The following is a 17,321-nucleotide window of genomic DNA, read 5'->3' on the forward strand; positions in this document are numbered from 1 at the left end:
GAATTTCCAAAGGGTCCCTTCTGTACTGTGTCATTTTTAATCCATTATACACACAGAATTTACGTACCAGGTGGTCAATTGTACACTCGCAATTTCTCTTGCTTGGCAATTTACCGTATCAGATGACCAGAAGCTTTTAATCCACTCTGCATTCAATGCTTGTAAACCAGGTGGTTAATGTAATTTCCAGTGACTCTCCTAAATGTTGGCCATATGTGTTTCTGTTCTCCAATATTCAGATGTTTGTCTTAGTCTCACATATTTCTTTGCATTTAATGCTTTTATTTTTTTTTCCCAAGTGAAGAAACTGTACATGCATTTACGAACTCACAAAACAATTCTTATGTTTCCCAGCATCTCATGTCAGTGTTTTTCTTCTCTTTCTCCATTTTTCTAGAGGTTTCTTTGATGACATGGTGGTTTAACTCATGTGGCGCCAGTGGACCCCACGGCCCAACACAGGCCCAGTGTGACAGTACCTACAGGAACAAAAATGTCAGTGTCACTGTTGGAAAGGAAGGCCCCTTGAAAGGAGTCCAAATGTGGAGGGTACCTGCTACTAACAGATACCTGTAAGTGATAGAGAGGGACAGCTTTTATGCCCTTATTCCTCTGCTTTAAGGTGGAGGTCAGCAGGCTCGTCAGTTATTTGTTCAGGTCAAGTTGTGTCTGGCGATATTGTTGAGAAGAGAAGACCAAAATTCACAATGAATTGATCATAATGACAAAAAAAACCCCCTGTTTATTCAGAGCTAAATAGAGCTTGTTGCTTTGTACCATAGACTTTAATTGTCCAGAAACTATTAACAACGCATCAGTGAGCCACAGTTGCCAATTGCAATTACCACAATAAGGAGTATTTGTTGAGGATTTGTTGACAATAACAAAAATATCAAATATAGCCATATTGTCTTGGAAGAGCACTGATTCCCATTATTTACAATGTGGCTCAAAAATGGGTCTATCTTGACAGATACAGTTGTTCACACTTTATTTTACATTTGTTTTGATCTTATTCATGATATATTTCTCTTCCACTGAAGAGACAGTATTTATCCACGTGTCACAATCATTGTATGACTCAAGAGAACTGGCCGTGACAATTTAGAAGTGTGACTGAGCGCTCAGAGACTAAACTAGTCTGGCCATGCTTAGTGTAACTGATTGTTGTCCTGCCAGACCAAGACTTAAAGCAATTTGCCTGTCTTTGCACAGCCAGTCATGGGACCTCATCATCACACAACATGAAATGAAGCAATGGAAAAATGTCAAGATTAATCATGGGATTTATAGGGTGTTGGATTACTTCAGCTAAATTAAACACAGCTATACTTAATGCCAATATCAACACATGGTGTCTGTTTCTAGAAGGACATCTTTGCAGAACTGCAGGTGACTTATTAGGTGATTTATTTAGATAGACATCTATGGCTGTATTGCAATCTATCTATCTAGTGTGGTATATACTGTGGAGCTTGAGTCAAAAAAGGATTTCTTTCAGTATTTAAACCTCTTGTTTTGCAATCATCTCCCTCAGGATCTCTGCTTATGGGGCTGCAGGAGGCAAAGGCGCCAAAAACCACAACAAACGCAACCATGGGGTCTTCATATCTGCTGTATTTCCTCTTGAGAAAGGAGATGTACTTTATATTTTGGTGGGCCACCAGGGAGAGGATGCCTGTCCAGGGGTGAGTAAACTGGAAGAATTTGTTGAGTCATGATGTCCCACTGAGATGTCTTTTGCTTCTCTCTATGAAACTTTAATCTCCCTCTCCCACTGTGGAGTAGAGAAATCCCCACACCCAGAAGATCTGTCTGGGAGCATCATCAGTGATTGAAGATAACCTCAGTGGAGAAGCCAGTGCAAAGTGGGCTGGGGGAGGAGGCGGAGGAGGAGGAGCCACATACATCTTCAAGGTGACAGAAGAAGCTGTGTGTTCTCTCAGTATTATGTGTATTTTCTGTGGGTTTGGTTGATACCTTGTGCAGATTAAGTGTACTAGTTATAGGCATCGGAAATGTCTGTAGGCATATTGAAATGATTCAGCATGGTTTCACACTCTAATCCACGAGTTTAGATTCACTTATGATCTTTGTTCTGTAATAAAATGTGGATGTCCTTTGCTTTATTGCTGAAACTGGTGCTTTGCAAACTCATTTTTCTTTTGCTGTGAAATGCAAATGTGCATATGTGCACCAGTCAGCATGCACATAGTTCAAAATGGCTAAAATCCATGAGATTTACAGCAATTCTCTTTTGACAGATGGAGGGAGGTGAGCTGATTCCCTTGCTGATTGCGGCTGGTGGAGGAGGAAATGCCTACCTGGAGGACCCGGAGTCCAGTCTGGACCACATACCCCTAGAGCAGTACGAAAACAGCACCACAGCTCCCAGTACCAATGGCCAAACAGGCGCTGCAGGTACCATACCATATTATAGGTCATACTACAACCAGTGCCGATGTGTATTTACCTGTGGTGGTATCTAGCCATGCACTTTCAGTTTTATGTGCCCAGCTTTTGAGATATCTGACCTTGAATTTACTCTCTCCACAATAACACAATGAAGGTGAATGGGGTTTTATTTTTGCACCTCAGAAAACATGTCCCCATTATTCTGGATAATTCACAGGACATGCAGTCATCTCATCATAGGTACTATTTCTAATTGAAATTTTCAATGACAAGTTTTGATATTAAGGTCTAGATATAATCTGGATATTAGCCTTTATTAGATAGTTGACAGTGGCGAAATGTAGCTTGACTGTGGCAGATCGTGTATGTCTTGAGATCATGAGGGTTTAACATTTACAGAAAAAAACACCAAAGACGCAGATTTGTCTATTCAGAATACTTCTAAACCCAAAATTATTGTGACTTGATGATGAGGATCCCAGGCTAATGAACAAGATGTTTGGCCGCAGACTCTGGTGCTATAAACCCCAGATGACAACAGGCCTTTACTCTTGAAAGTGTACTCACATGTTGGCATGCTTGGGTGCTTTTGCGCAGCAGGCCTGTGGATAATAAGATCTAGCTGGATTGTATTTTTAGTATCCTGATGGGTCTTGACCTTTGAAGTAAGACATATATGGCACGAAGGTCTCTCTTTGCTCTTGGAAATTCCTGCTGGAACGGTCTCACTAAATCCCCTCTGACCAACAGAGTCTCAACACACACCATCTATCAGCTCATCTTATTGAAACCTCTGTGGGATTGTTTAGATAAAGATCTGAGTGTCGGGAGAAATGTGTAGCAGTTAGTGGTGAGTGGAGGAGGTATGTGCTTGTTCGTACATACTCACGTGGATGTGTCTGGCAATGCTGAGAGTTGCAGTCGATAAGTGTTATATGCACCCTATAATTCCTGCTGGAAATATGTGACTTCTTTAAAATACGATTTTATCTGCTCATAAGCGTAGATTAAAAGCCTTTATCAGCTCCCTACTGTTATGATTCATTGCTGAAGGATCTCCTACAGTGCTCTAGGGCATAAGTTAAATTTCAACTTTTTGTATGAATAGAAAAAGTCACGATTTGACTATACTGAGTGCTTTTCAGTGTCTAAGCGGATTGGTTTATGGTGAAAAACAAAAGGCAAATGCAGGCTAAAGCCATGCTGTTAACCCTCTCGTGTCCGCCCACCAGCTGCCTGTGAATAGAAACAAAGAAACATAAGATCACCACAAAAACTGATGTACAGAACAAGAGATATATCTCTGCTTGCTTCCATATTGTCTATATCTACTTGCTTCATCCAAATCTCCAGCTAGACATCTTACTACCTTGTCAAATAAAGTCTCAAAAAGATTGAACTCTTTCCTTGGAAAACCTGGCCTTCTTGAGTTTTATCGATCACACCCAGGCAGACAGCTCTCTGTCACTGAATGTCTCTGACACTAACACTGTTACCGACATAACCCTTTAGGTTCACATTTATACACTATTTATAAACTATCCACTTATATTAACTCTTAAGCTGCCCCATGTGAAGGTATCAACAGTGTCCATGCTGCCTTTTCGCGAATGTTCTCCATCCCTGCTAGCGTTCAAGTGGATTAAAGTTCAATTCAGATACACAGCAGCAAAAATAATTAGATTAAGAATGTCTTAAAATTCAGGTCAAATCAGCAAATTATTTTTTATGCCTACTTTATTGTTTTTCTGAAGGTGGAGGCGGAGGGTGGAAAGACAGTCCCAGTGCTCACCCAAGAGCAGGAAAGTCTTTGGTGGCGGGTGCTGAGGGGGGGTCCTCATGTCCCATTGCTTTATCCAAGCTCAGCTGGTCCACCTTTGGGGGTTTTGGAGGTGGTGGTGGGGCCTGCACTGCTGGAGGCGGTGGAGGAGGTTACAGAGGTAACAGCATTCTTTCAGTGGCCTTTAAACTTTAAAGCTTTTAAAATTGGATAGTTTCAGAATCAGAATCAGGATCAGAATTCCTTTATTTATCCTTGGAGGGAAATTCTTGTTTTTACAGACATTGCACATGCAGTATTCCCGACCAAGAAAGGAGAAAAGTGCAGAGTATAAAAAATAGGATAAACTTAATAAAGATAGGATAAACAAAACTAAAATCTCAACGTACAGGTATTTACAAAAACTGTATTCAAATTTTTAAGAAAATCTAAAATACAGGTATGTACATGTGTAAAAAAGCCAATATGTACATTGTATATATAAGTCTCACTTTGTTGCCATGGTAATCATACAGAATAATTGACAATTTCTATGTGCTATTTCCATGTTTTCAGTGTTCTGTGTTGTTCCATGTTCCATGTTGTTTTTTTATCCTTGAGTGACGTAACAGCCTACTTTAACCAGCAGGATGGTGAAGGTTAATTGTAGGATGATTCCAATCCCAGTCTTTATCTCCTGATTCGCTAATAATGCAGCATGACGTGTCGTGTAAAATGTTTTGCTTTTTCTGTTGAGAGAAAATTTACAAGAATCATATTTCAAGTAGATCATTTAGTTTTGATTATATTTGTAATGCTGATTGATTTAACTGATTTCACAAAATAAAATTTGCGACAGGTGGTGACGCTGCGCCAGAGGATGAGATCACCACCGACGGTCAGAATGGAGTCTCATTCATTCATCCAATGGGAGAGATTTTCCTTCAGCCACTGGCAGGTGAGACTGACTCACCATCATAATGAAGGCAGAGATGCTGATGAATTTAATGATGACTCTACATCAGAGTTTAGTAGAACATAAAAGAAACAATAGAGGAGAGTAGAGGGAAGATACCTTCCACTGATGAAGACTATGAGATACAGTTGAAATCAGCCCAGAAAAAGCTTGTAAGTAAACCTTGATTTAAGATTTGAATTATTTTTTTCAAGCACCGTAGAGTCAATTCATGCCAAATAGAGAACAGTCTCCATCTACTAATGAAGATTATGAGATGTAGTTGGAAGAACAAATTCAAATAATGACGAATACAGCCTAAGTCACAAAATTACTTGGACAGGAAGTCATAAAAAGAAATAAATTTTAAAGTTGATGTCATTGGTATGAAATTTTCACTGTATTAAAACATGCAGACAGGCTTAAGAGATACAGGCTCATTTAGGTGATGTGTTTTTGCTGTCGAAGTACATCTTTGCAGTTATATAACACATTGTTGCATAGCTGCTTAGGGTCTCTCCAGAGACAGATGGCATTAAACATGGCTGATCCCAAAGCAAAGACACTCTCAGTGTGAAGATTAAATCCTGAGCTCCTGGAGGTCTGTGCGCTTAATTCAACAAGCAATTTATCCTTTCAGTGGCTCTGGGTATACCTGTGTGTGTGTGTTTGTACCTTTTTGTGCCAAACTGTCTGTCTGGACAACCAGGCCTGGACGCTCACACATGCGCATGAGTATATATAGTGGTGTTTTTTGTTTTTTTGTGAAACTACCAGCCATCTGATTCTCATTATTTAGCAGGAAGAACAGGATGGCAGTTCACTAATTCACAGCCTTATGTAGCCTGTTGCCTTCGGCGCCAACAGACAGACCTTCATTCTTATGTGAAAGACGGTGTTGTTGTTGCTGTGTGTGCTGCGAGTCATCAAACACAATGACTGCCTCTGCAGTGTGCGAACATGAAACACATTCAAAGCGAGATCTACACAAAGAGATTAACTTAAACAATTATAATTGAATTCCATAATGTGGTTAAATTATCTTTAAGTGAAGGATGAGTTTTAATTTAAGACACACACGCACAAGACTTCTTTTATTCAGACTTTGTATCCAGAAACAATGGAGCACTGTTTAAATCACAGATAAGAGTAATTTCATAATGAAAAAAATATCAAACCACAGCTTAATGTACAATGTCAACCGCAATGTTGAGTCATAAAGGGCAGTTTAATGTATCACAGAACCATTTTATAGCAAGGACACACTGCATTTTTACAAAAATGCATAACTGATTAAATATACAATATGTAATATTTTGAGAGATTAAACAACAAGGCTGGTGATATTTGGTCTTCTTTTTACTGTCAACAAATTTATCAGCACTGGTGGTGAAGGGAAAAATGGATTCTTTACTACATTCCAAACTTCTTGTCTCAGCACAGAAAGTAAAGCCATACGTTCCATTAGAGCTGAACCATTTTGATGGTGAAATGTGACAGACGTTAACATGTGCGTTATGTCCGTGGTCTGATGTGCTGTGGCTTTTTTTTTCCCAGAGATGCTGCAAACGCCAGCACAGTAAACCATTTTTGTTTTGTTTTGTTTTTTTCTTGGTCGCTGAGACCTGAAAAGCTTTAGCTGACTGTGAGCAAAGATAATGGACGTAAATTCATCTCTTTATTTTAATTACAGACCATTACAAGTATGCTATATCCAGTAACAACTAGTCACACAGTGAGAAAACAAATCAGACATTTTTTGCATCAAAATGCATTGATAATCATTTTATGATCACATTGTAGCCATTGAATCTAGGTGTATTTGTCCATCATTCTATACTTTCTGATTTTCCTACCCAAAACCATTTCATCCTGCATCCACCCATCCAAAAAATATAAATTATGGGGTTTATGGACACTTTCATTTTATAAAAGGCTCATTTATTTCCTGTAGCATCAGTCTGTGGCTGCACAGACAGTTCTCACGAGTGGGACTGTGACCTTGTTGTCTTTAGTCTTTTCGTATGATTTGTTGCAATCTTGCCGGCATCTTCCAAATCTAGTGATCTCTCTGTTTGTTTCTGATGTTTGTGTCACTTTTGTTGTTTTTGTTGTCCCTCCAGCCATGGAGAGTCATGGCGAGTGTGAGATCAAGGTGCAACTGAACTGCAGCCACTGTCAAACACAGAGCTGCAAGCGAGATGAAGATACTCACATTATTCTGTGTCTGTGCGACGATGATGAAGTCCTGGGTATCGACAACATAACATGTATCCGTGCTGTGGGTACGTAGTTACCCCCAAAGATCACTGCTTTACTTTTCGATTGTAATGGGATGGAATTTGTACAAGCTTTGTAGTGACAATGACATATGTTATCCTTTAACTTTATACTTGATGTAGTTAGTCTGTAGCTTTAGTTGTGTAGTGTTATAGTGACCAAGCAATGACCAGATGAACTGACTGTTCACTGTAAATAGCATCCTGGGTAAAGCAGAGGGCAGGATGAGATCTTGATCCCACGGAAGATAACACACGGTCATAAATCCCTGAAATGGGGCACTGACATTTATTGCAGCCTGTCTGTTTTCCGTCAACCTGTAGAGGAATTTTTGTGAAGCTCCAAACAAAGGACCAGAGACACATCAGAAAGTATAAAAATGGGATGAAGTCTTCAGTCAGTGGGGCACAAGTCTGAACTACTTACTGCCTCGTGGTTCTATGTTTTTTAATTTCTTAACTCGCTACAGGCAGACAAGAGATTGCCATAACAGTAATTATGTGTTAGAAGTTAATTTTATTCTCAAATGATTCTCTTAATATTCTTTCTAGTCTATACAGATATCTAAACTAAAATGATTTTTGATGTCTATTGACTGACCCTCTTCTCTCAGCAGCTCCTCAAGGCCTGTCTCCGCAGGCCCAGATGTCGACATCTTTGATGATAGCGGTCGTGGTCTCCACTGTCGCGAGCGGCATGGCATTGATCTGCGCCGGCATCATCCTCAGTAAGAGACTCTTGCAGTTCTGTGTGCAGTCTGTGCCTTCCACTTTCCACCGGCTGTGAGCACAGCTGCACATACAGATGCTTCCAGATGTTACTGACAGAAACAGGAACACATTTCACAAGTGTTGATTTAAAAGCCCTCCTCTGGCTGTGTGCCAGGTGAATGAAGGAGCTGTGGGAAAGATATGGTTCTGAATTATGCGTTGCTACCACAACATGAAGTGAGCACATATGGACACTTTTATTATAAGCACTTATTTCTGGTGATGCTCTCCTGTTGCTGGATGCAAATACGATTCCGACCTTTTTGTGCCAAGAGTGTGAAAGAAGACAACACTGCATATTAGAAGTGAGATAATGCAGTTACCATACTATATTGTGTATATGTTGTATTTATTACCTACGGATTGCTGCAACACATCCTCGTACTTAAATGACTGCATAGGTCAACTGCCAGTGACAAACAACACAGAGTACGATAGTACCTGATCTTTGTGGAGAGGTTTGTTACATTAGTTAAAATAACTCACCGTTGCCTTTTGGTTACATGGCATACAAACAACAGTCTCTTAGGTGAAAGTTCTGTATTTGTTTGATGCAACCACCCGCTGCAACATCCTGTAATGTGGACTTGGTCACTCGTGTACTGCGTCACCTGACTTCCCTCTTTGCTTCTGTCAAAATTGCTACAGTCAATAGATGACGCCTCATTAAAATAAATGTAAACATGGGTTGTACAAAGCTTCTTGCCCTGATGAGCTATATGACCCTTTTTTCACTGAGGCAGAAAACAACAGGAACACACTGTAAGCATCTCGCTGTATGACTTTCATATAAAAACATTTGTGGTTATTAGAAGGACAAGCAGAAAGGTTTGAAATTTAACTTGGAAGTTTTACTCAGTTGGAGGTGTGTACTGATGAATGAGATTAGAAGATTATGTAGACATAAAGATTAGTTTAATATGGGGAAGTAGAGAACTATAACTAATTAGAGATTAGCCTTTCAGTCACTTTGGGATGCAAACAGTGACAGTCACAAGTTTAACCCACGGGCATTGATCGCGGGTGTGATGCAACAATAAAGCGCTGCGAGGAGTCGCTGTTTAGGAGACGGTGAGCATCTGTTTTTTTCAGTTTCGGGAATCTGAGACAATCTGACAGTCAGACATGCTGTAAAATGCTTTACCAATAATTATTGCACAAATAAATTGTTTAAAATAGGAATAATTAGGGAATTAACAGTTGACCAGTTAGTTAGTGTGGTTTTGATGAAAAGAAAGGAAAGAGAAAGAAAACTGAGGGATAAAGATGCAACAACAATCTAATGTTTTTAACATTACTTAATTATATTAATGTTGTATTGGTATTTAACTTGGCATCAAAAGCTGCTATGCAGTGTATACAGTCAGCTTACAGACTGAACCTCATTACATTAACCGTGGACACAATACACTTGTGTGTAGTTGTAACAACAAAAAATACACAGTCAGTCTGCAGTCCTATAGAACAGTGAGGGATTTTACAGCTAATAACACTTTTTTGCGCATTCGTCAGCTTTTTGACAACCCTCTGCTGCAGATAATTCGGAAGGGAATCCTGACATTTTAATCCTCCACTGAGTGCTGTTTAAGGTGTTTGAATGTGGATTGTCTCTCTCCTGTCCTCTCCATAACCTCACTGAAAGTGCTGAATACTAAATGAAGCTCAACAATGAGAGACTCAGTCTTTCAAATACCGCTGTTGGATCATAGTTTTCCTTTAAACACAGGAAAGGAAAGTCCTATGCTCATGCTCCTCAGAGGATGATCACTTTTTCATTTAGGACACTTAATCAGCTTTGCATACAAGAAATGTTATGATTTAGCATACAAATTTGCAGAGCTCATTATACTCTCATAGAGATTTGTCCCTTTTTTCCCCAAATGACCACTGGCATAAACCTTACAGTGCATACAAAACATTAGTGGTAATACTTTAGGAGTATAGAAATTATTGATATGTCTTTTGCTGTGTCAAACATATTTGGATTTGTGTCGCACAACTTTTTTCACTTGATAATAAGTTTAGGTAGCAGACCTTTATATGATATTTAATGGTAATGGATGGGGTTACTGATGTGACATGTACATTGGAAGAAAATGTTTGGGTTTTTTTTACAACAGAATACCAGACTCATTAATGTTGAAAAAATGTAGGAAATTGGTTTTACCCCCTGATGCAGACAAACAAAACAGGACTTTAGGGGAGGTGAGCAATTTAGGGAAATAAAAAGAAAGAATGAAAGAAATGGGAAATATGTTAACGTGTTAGTGTGAAACAATCATGCAGAAAGTTTGAGTTTGATTTGGTAAAGTTGAACATAGGTGCACTCTGTGTAATTAGATATTAATTGCAGATAAGAAGGTGTTCTGCTACTTATAACTAGTCATTAACAAATAGCTGTGGAACCTAACTGCATGACATTGTACTCCTTTAATTACCAAAGTGCAAACTAAACTGACCTCTTTGCACAACATTATCGGGCAAACATCTTTTTTATGAAAATGGATCAACTATTTCGTGTGACGTCTGCACTAACTGCAATGTGTGTCACTTTGTCAATATGCAAGTTAATAAATCAAGTACTAAAACAAAAACATGACGTTTGTGCAGTTACATACATGTTGCTTAGCGCTGCAAAAAATCCACCTACACACACCCTTCAGCTTAACGGTGTCTCTTCACCTAAGCTCTCCCCCATGCAGGGAGGTAGTCTGTTCCCTGGGCGCCCCATCTCCTCCTCCTCTTCCCCTCCTCCTCCTCCTCCTCATTCTCCTCCTCTACCCACACCTCCTCCAAACCTCCCCCCCGAGTCCGTAGCATCTGCACCGGGCGATGGCTCGACGGCACCTCTTACCTGCACGCAACGCCCCCTCCCTGGCAGACTACCAACCTGCATCGGGGACGTGGGCTGCCTCCATGGCGGGTGAGTCCAAACTCACTGGCACAGACAGTGTAAGAGCAGTAACCAAGGAGAGGACATTGCAACTACAGCCCGCAAAACACTGTGTTTGTCTGTGGACAGCTTTGTGTTCTTAAAGGGGAACTCCACCGATTTTCCAAATTTGTTTACAGGGTCTTGGGCAATACTACTGAATATATTTTAAAAAGCTGTATAAAGCTTTGTGTGGATTCAAGAGAAGCTGGACAAAGTCCGGTGACTTTTCTCAAGTGATGTCACTTGAATCAGTGTGGATTGTGGCTTGAGACTGCAAGTTTGAAAATGAAAAAATCTCAAGGTGTGGAGTTGGAGAGATGTGAGGTTACCAGATCTTCTGTATCCTCATTTCTATCTGAGCCAGGGGCTCAGGGCTACACTAGCCATGACAAGCATGATACACTCAAATCTCTGGTGGACATATTGAATTGTGGGTAACATAGACGCCAGGTTTTGACGAGGAAGATGAAGCACTGTCCATTGTGAGTCCGACAAGGATAAGGAATACAATCGTTAAATCGGTGGAGTACTCTTTTAAGAGCAAAATGACCAACTTTCTTACAAACATTCAGCCTGTTTGTCCACTGGCTCTCAGGATATTGTTTTTACAATGACTCACTTCAACTTGCATTGACTAGTGAGATGCGGCTTGACCACTCCTTGCGTTACCGCTCCTGTAGTTAGCAGGTTGTGGGGAAGTTATCTACAACTCTACAACTAACATGCAAGTGTGGGGTCCAGTTTGTTATGATTTTTTTTAAAAAGAAAAACACTGTTAAGACTTTGAAGTAAAGCAAGCTTGTCTGTGTCTTATCTTTGTTTTTAGTGTGGTACCGCCGGAAAAATGACTTGCACGCAGTGAGGGGTCGTCTGCAGAGTCCAGAGTACAAGCTGAGCAAGATCCGCTCCTCCACCATCATGACGGACTACAACCCCAACTACTGCTTTGCAGGGAAGGCCGCCTCACTCAATGAACTAAAGGAAGTGCCGCGCAAAAACATAACACTTCTCAGGTACAGCAACCTCTGGACACAATGTCAGAATGTCAGTTTGAGGTTCTAGTAGCTTTCTGTGCTGATGCTCATACTTACAGTACGCATTACTGATGTTTTCACTTTATTTTTTCTATTTTTCACTTTGTTTTTCCAGGGCTCTGGGCCATGGTGCATTTGGTGAAGTGTATGAAGGACAAGTTCTGGGCATGAATGGTGATAATAATCCCATGCAGGTGGCTATAAAGGTCAGCTCGCCCTCTGTCAGGCGCACAAACAAAAGTTGCACCTAAATGCTAGATAATGACACTTCAACATAAGTTCATTACATACAAATCACTCAGCATCTCCACAGGGGGGCTTCTGTCTCTTGGATCTAAAGGTCACGCATGTACCTGCAATTTGAAAAGGTTTTCGCAATGCATTTATTTAAAGAAAGGTCATTTGCTTCACTTGCTTCACACTATGAAAATGCACAAGACCTATTACAAAAATGTTGGGACAGCGTGTAAAATGTGAATGAAACCAGTGTGCACTCATTCGCAAATGAACTTTATTTACCATTAATGGTTTTGCGAAGTGTTAATGAGGACATGTAGTGATATCTTTTATCAGTATTGTGGTGTTGCTGGAATCAAATAGTTTTACAAAAGTCAACAAAGTTGATGGGGTAAAACATTAAATATATTGTCTTGGGACTGTTATAAATTGAATAATAATCCAACTTTTTTGAAAGTCATAATAAGGAGGCTTGTTGTGTAAAAGCTCAATGTAAAGATGAAATCACACACAACAAAATCGTCATGACTCCCCAAAATGACTGAAAAAATAAGAAACTTGTTCACTTACTGACCTCTGACCACCTGACTTAAAGAAGTCCACAAGAAAAAGTAACCTAAACAAAAAAAAAAAAAAAGCTGACAGAGCACCACATGTGTTAGCCTGCTTTTCAATAGCCCGCTGATTAGGTCTAATGATTTCTTTCCTCTCGACAATGGCACACACTCACATCAGACTGCTTCTCTTGTTTGTGATTCACAGACTCTTCCAGAAATCTGCTCCGAACAAGATGAAATGGATTTCCTGATGGAGGCACTCATTATGAGGTGCAGCGCTACACTTCCTGTGTGCATCACACACACACACACACACACACACACACACACTGTACTGACCACCATATAATCTGAGACACACATGGTTTAATGCAGTGCATCGTTGTGGCACACCTGACATGTGTGAAGCAGCAGTGTACTCATGTCATTTGGCCTTGTTTTATATCGAAATGTGTTATAACAGCTGGAGCCAGATGTGAAACTTTACTCATTAGAAATCAAACAACAACCTCAACTACCTCTGCCTCTCATGTCATTAACTGTTCAGTTGATGACATGAGAGGCCAGTTAGTCAATGGTAATCATGTCTGCATTGTGATCTCAGGAAATAACTTGGATACAGTTTTCAATTTTATTCTCGTTTATGACCTGTGTAATGCGAATGAGTACCAGTTATTATACTCCTTTCCAAACATCTGTTGAGCATTTTTACTCTATTAGCAATGTTTTTATTAAGACAAGATTTGATCCAGATAAAAGAAGGTTTCCGCATTAAAATTAGATGGTTTTAGTTCCTTTAAATTACACAGACGAGCACACTGAGATGCAGTCACTCAGGCCACATGTACAAAATTAACGAAAACATAAGTCCAGATCCAGAATTGGGAAAGTAATCAAAGTTTTGAGGACACAAGAATAGTTGTGTCTGTAGATTCAAGGAAGCAGTAGGATGTCATGTTGTTTGTCCCTCCCAAGAAATTTTGAAAGACCTTTTTAAAGTCCTCTTTGTGGTCCATCAGCTTTTTTTATTGGTCCAAAAGTTTCAGCTATGAGATATGATATGACTGACAGTCAACAATGAAGCTGTTGGAGAGAATTTGTTTTTGTCTGTCTCTGTGCACTTTCAAGTATTCACTCACAAATTGGTTAAAGCTTGAACTGATTTTGTTGGAGTTTTATCACCATTTCTGTCATGGATTTTAAGAAGGGACACATTTGACAATTTGTAGTGTCTCTCACTGCAATGGTTCCCAAAGTGGGTGCCAGGGAAACTCAGAACAAAACACAGTGTGTACTAACACTTGTCCTCTCCCTCTATCTCACTATCTCTCTCTTGTCATGTCATTTCGAGAGTCACGTTTAGCAGGACTGCCCATTTAGCTGGCCTGTTAACCCAAATATCTTTCACTGTTTGTCCACACAGCAAGTTCAGCCATGAGAACATTGTACGCTGCATCGGTGTTAGTCTGAACATACTTCCACGTTTCATCCTGCTGGAGCTGATGACCGGAGGAGACATGAAGACCTTCCTGAGACAGAACAGGCCAAGAGCTGTATGTCTTCACTACATGTTTCTCTGTGTGCGTGTGTTTGTGTGTATGGTACACTAAACAGAGTTGTGCTGTGTCCAGGGCCAGATCTCCTCTCTCACCATGCGGGAGCTGCTGCAGATGGCCAGAGACATCGCCTTTGGCTGTCGCTACCTGGAGGAGAACCACTTCATACACAGGTTCAGGTCCACACACAGTTATTACCACTCAGAGCCCAGTTCAAATACAAACTGAATACGAGGAAAAATAAAATCTGATATCAGAGATACACTCTCTTTTGTGCGTGTAATTGTGAGAGCTATTGGTTCATCACATACTGTCTAGCTGAGAGGGCTTGTTACAGTGCCAGGGGGCACGCCAGGTCAATAGGATTGACTGTTGTCTTTTTAAAGGAAATTAGTTTTTCATTTCATAGATTTTCTGAGCTCTTCATGCCACAACCACACCTTGTGTACCATATACACCCGTGGTCAGTATTTTCTTGGAGCAAGATCAGCATTTTGTAACAGATTTTGTTTTTCCAGGGACATTGCTGCTAGAAACTGCCTGCTTACCTGCCCTGGACCAGACAGAGTAGCCAAAATTGGGGACTTTGGCATGGCACGAGACATATACAGGTCTGCATACTGAATCTGCATCATCACACAATGGCAGTCTGCGTCGTAAAGCGCACAGGATGATTTATGATGATGGGTGTGGAAGTCCAGGCAGCACTGGATTGATGTGGTAGATGAGGGACTGGTTCAAAAGCTATTTTATTGTCCTCTGCAGGGCCATATTTTAAATGTACTTAGAGTTCATGCCCTTGTGGTATTTACTCTCTCTTCTTCTTTTCTAAACTGATGATAAATTGACATACCTAAATCTGATTTTTCTTTTCTACTCACAGAGCCAGCTATTACAGGAAAGGTGGTCGTGCCATGCTGCCTGTTAAGTGGATGCCACCAGAGGCCTTCATGGAGGGCATCTTCACTTGCAAGACTGATACATGGTATAAATCCTAAACACACAACATACACTGAAGAGTAAGGCCCCAAAAGTGTGAATGAACAAAGAGGAAGTGTTTTCCATGTAAAAATTGGGTAATGTTTTGTTTTTACTTGGCTCGACGGCCTCCTACAAATTTGTAGGTCATGATGATTGTTCTCACACAAATGCCAGAGGTTGTATTTAAAATTTAAAAACAGATTTACATTGAAAATCATTTTTCATTTCTAACAATGTCATCATCCAGGCCCAGCAGAAAACTGCAGGTAATTTAAAAGCTTCCATGTGTTCAGTACAATATGACCTGGAAAGACTCTCACAAACCAATAAATTGTGCTCCTGAAGACAGACCTACAGAGATCTCAACATCTAAAAAGCAGTATATCAAACATCTTTACAAGACAACAGCTTGTGTATTAAAGACACGGAGCCAACTGAGCAAAAAATGTGGGGAGGAACACCAAACCAATGACAAAATAAGTCAAAAATTTAACACCAGCCACTTTCGAAAACTGGAAAACAGATTTGTTTACAGTTTAAGTATGAACAAAAATGTTGAAATTTTATAGTTGCTATCAGAATTTTTATGGGGAGATCCCAGGAGATTTAGAAACCAGTTCACAAAACAGGCAAACGTGGTGGTGGGAATGTGTACAACATGAGCTAAAATTTGACCGCAGGAAAGTAAAATAAACTTGCACACACTGTTCTGTCTTGCTTAAAGTTGTTGAGTCATTGAGTTGAGACATTTTTTCAGCAGGATAGTGACCCAGATCAAATTCAAAAACAAGGAGTGCTGGTGCTGCTTGTGTGGCTTTTTATCCAGATATCAGAATCCCAGTGAACTTTTATTTGACTAAAAATGTTATTTACTTTCTATAAATGTTATAAACAGAAACATCCTTGCAGGTTCAGATTGTGAGACTCAGCTGCAATGATACTGTAGGCAACAAATATTCGTTTTCTAAAAGAGCTGAGGACGTTCGAAGTTTGATGCAAAGGAGGTGCTTTTAGCAATCACATGATTACATCTTCAGCTGACTGAAATATTCCTATATATAGAATATTTAGTACTGATTCTGGTATCCTCACTCTGAGGGACATGACAACAGGAAAGGACCAATATGTGTTACACGTGATGATAAACGTGATGGAGTCAGCGCAGTTGCTGATCTGTTTCTCCCCCTGCAGGTCATTTGGAGTACTGCTGTGGGAGATCTTGTCTCTGGGTTACATGCCGTATCCCTGTAAAACCAACCAAGAGGTGCTGGAGTTTGTCACCAGTGGAGGCAGGATGGATCCTCCCAAGAGTTGTCCAGGGCCTGTGTGAGTACTGGCAGGGAGTCCATCAAAAAAGCCTGAAAATAAAGCTCAAATGGGGTTAGGCAGGTTGACTGAGAGCAAATGTTTGACTGATTACCTGCCAAGAAAGAATGCTGTGACTATGACAATGCAAAATTGATCAAAGGTTTGTTGAGATTTTTCTTTGTGAAATACTATTCTTAATCATCGTAGCTTGTGCAACATTAGATTTAATTTTTATCAAAAGTGTTTATCGATAATGGCACAAAATCTAGGTCCACCATCTTTGATGAGGAATTGTCGCATTCATTCAGTCTTGATAATGCCATTTGTCTAATAGTACTATATTTACATGACAAATTTATGTAGCATGCAGTTTAAACAATATATCTGTAATTTGTTTCTGTCACTATGCAGCTATCGGATCATGACCCAGTGTTGGCAGCACTGTCCCGAACACCGGCCCAACTTCTCTACTATCCTGGAGAGAATTAACTATTGCTCTCAGGTACAAGATATATCACAGATACATACCATTTC

General features: G+C 40.1%; 1 protein-coding gene across 2 annotated transcripts in view; it reads left to right on the forward strand.

Moving 5' to 3' along the window:
- ltk (leukocyte receptor tyrosine kinase) overlaps positions 1 to 17,321 on the forward strand; it is a 46,661-nt gene that overhangs the window by 26,365 nt on the left and 2,975 nt on the right. The window contains exons 12-28 of one of the 2 annotated variants that reach the window (XM_046412494.1): positions 398 to 572; positions 1,538 to 1,688; positions 1,789 to 1,917; positions 2,265 to 2,421; positions 4,170 to 4,355; positions 5,034 to 5,132; positions 7,253 to 7,414; positions 8,023 to 8,136; positions 11,941 to 12,127; positions 12,264 to 12,354; positions 13,148 to 13,212; positions 14,366 to 14,495; positions 14,574 to 14,671; positions 15,017 to 15,109; positions 15,382 to 15,483; positions 16,671 to 16,805; positions 17,199 to 17,289. In XM_046412494.1, the coding sequence (XP_046268450.1) occupies positions 398 to 572; positions 1,538 to 1,688; positions 1,789 to 1,917; positions 2,265 to 2,421; positions 4,170 to 4,355; positions 5,034 to 5,132; positions 7,253 to 7,414; positions 8,023 to 8,136; positions 11,941 to 12,127; positions 12,264 to 12,354; positions 13,148 to 13,212; positions 14,366 to 14,495; positions 14,574 to 14,671; positions 15,017 to 15,109; positions 15,382 to 15,483; positions 16,671 to 16,805; positions 17,199 to 17,289 (2,165 nt within the window). The remainder of the gene's footprint in view (positions 1 to 397; positions 573 to 1,537; positions 1,689 to 1,788; positions 1,918 to 2,264; positions 2,422 to 4,169; positions 4,356 to 5,033; positions 5,133 to 7,252; positions 7,415 to 8,022; positions 8,137 to 11,940; positions 12,128 to 12,263; positions 12,355 to 13,147; positions 13,213 to 14,365; positions 14,496 to 14,573; positions 14,672 to 15,016; positions 15,110 to 15,381; positions 15,484 to 16,670; positions 16,806 to 17,198; positions 17,290 to 17,321) is intronic. The other variant, XM_046412495.1, reaches the window with a different exon arrangement.

The sequence above is a fragment of the Scatophagus argus genome, chromosome 15 (genome assembly GCF_020382885.2).
Source record: "Scatophagus argus isolate fScaArg1 chromosome 15, fScaArg1.pri, whole genome shotgun sequence".
Taxonomy (NCBI): Eukaryota; Metazoa; Chordata; class Actinopteri; family Scatophagidae; genus Scatophagus; species Scatophagus argus.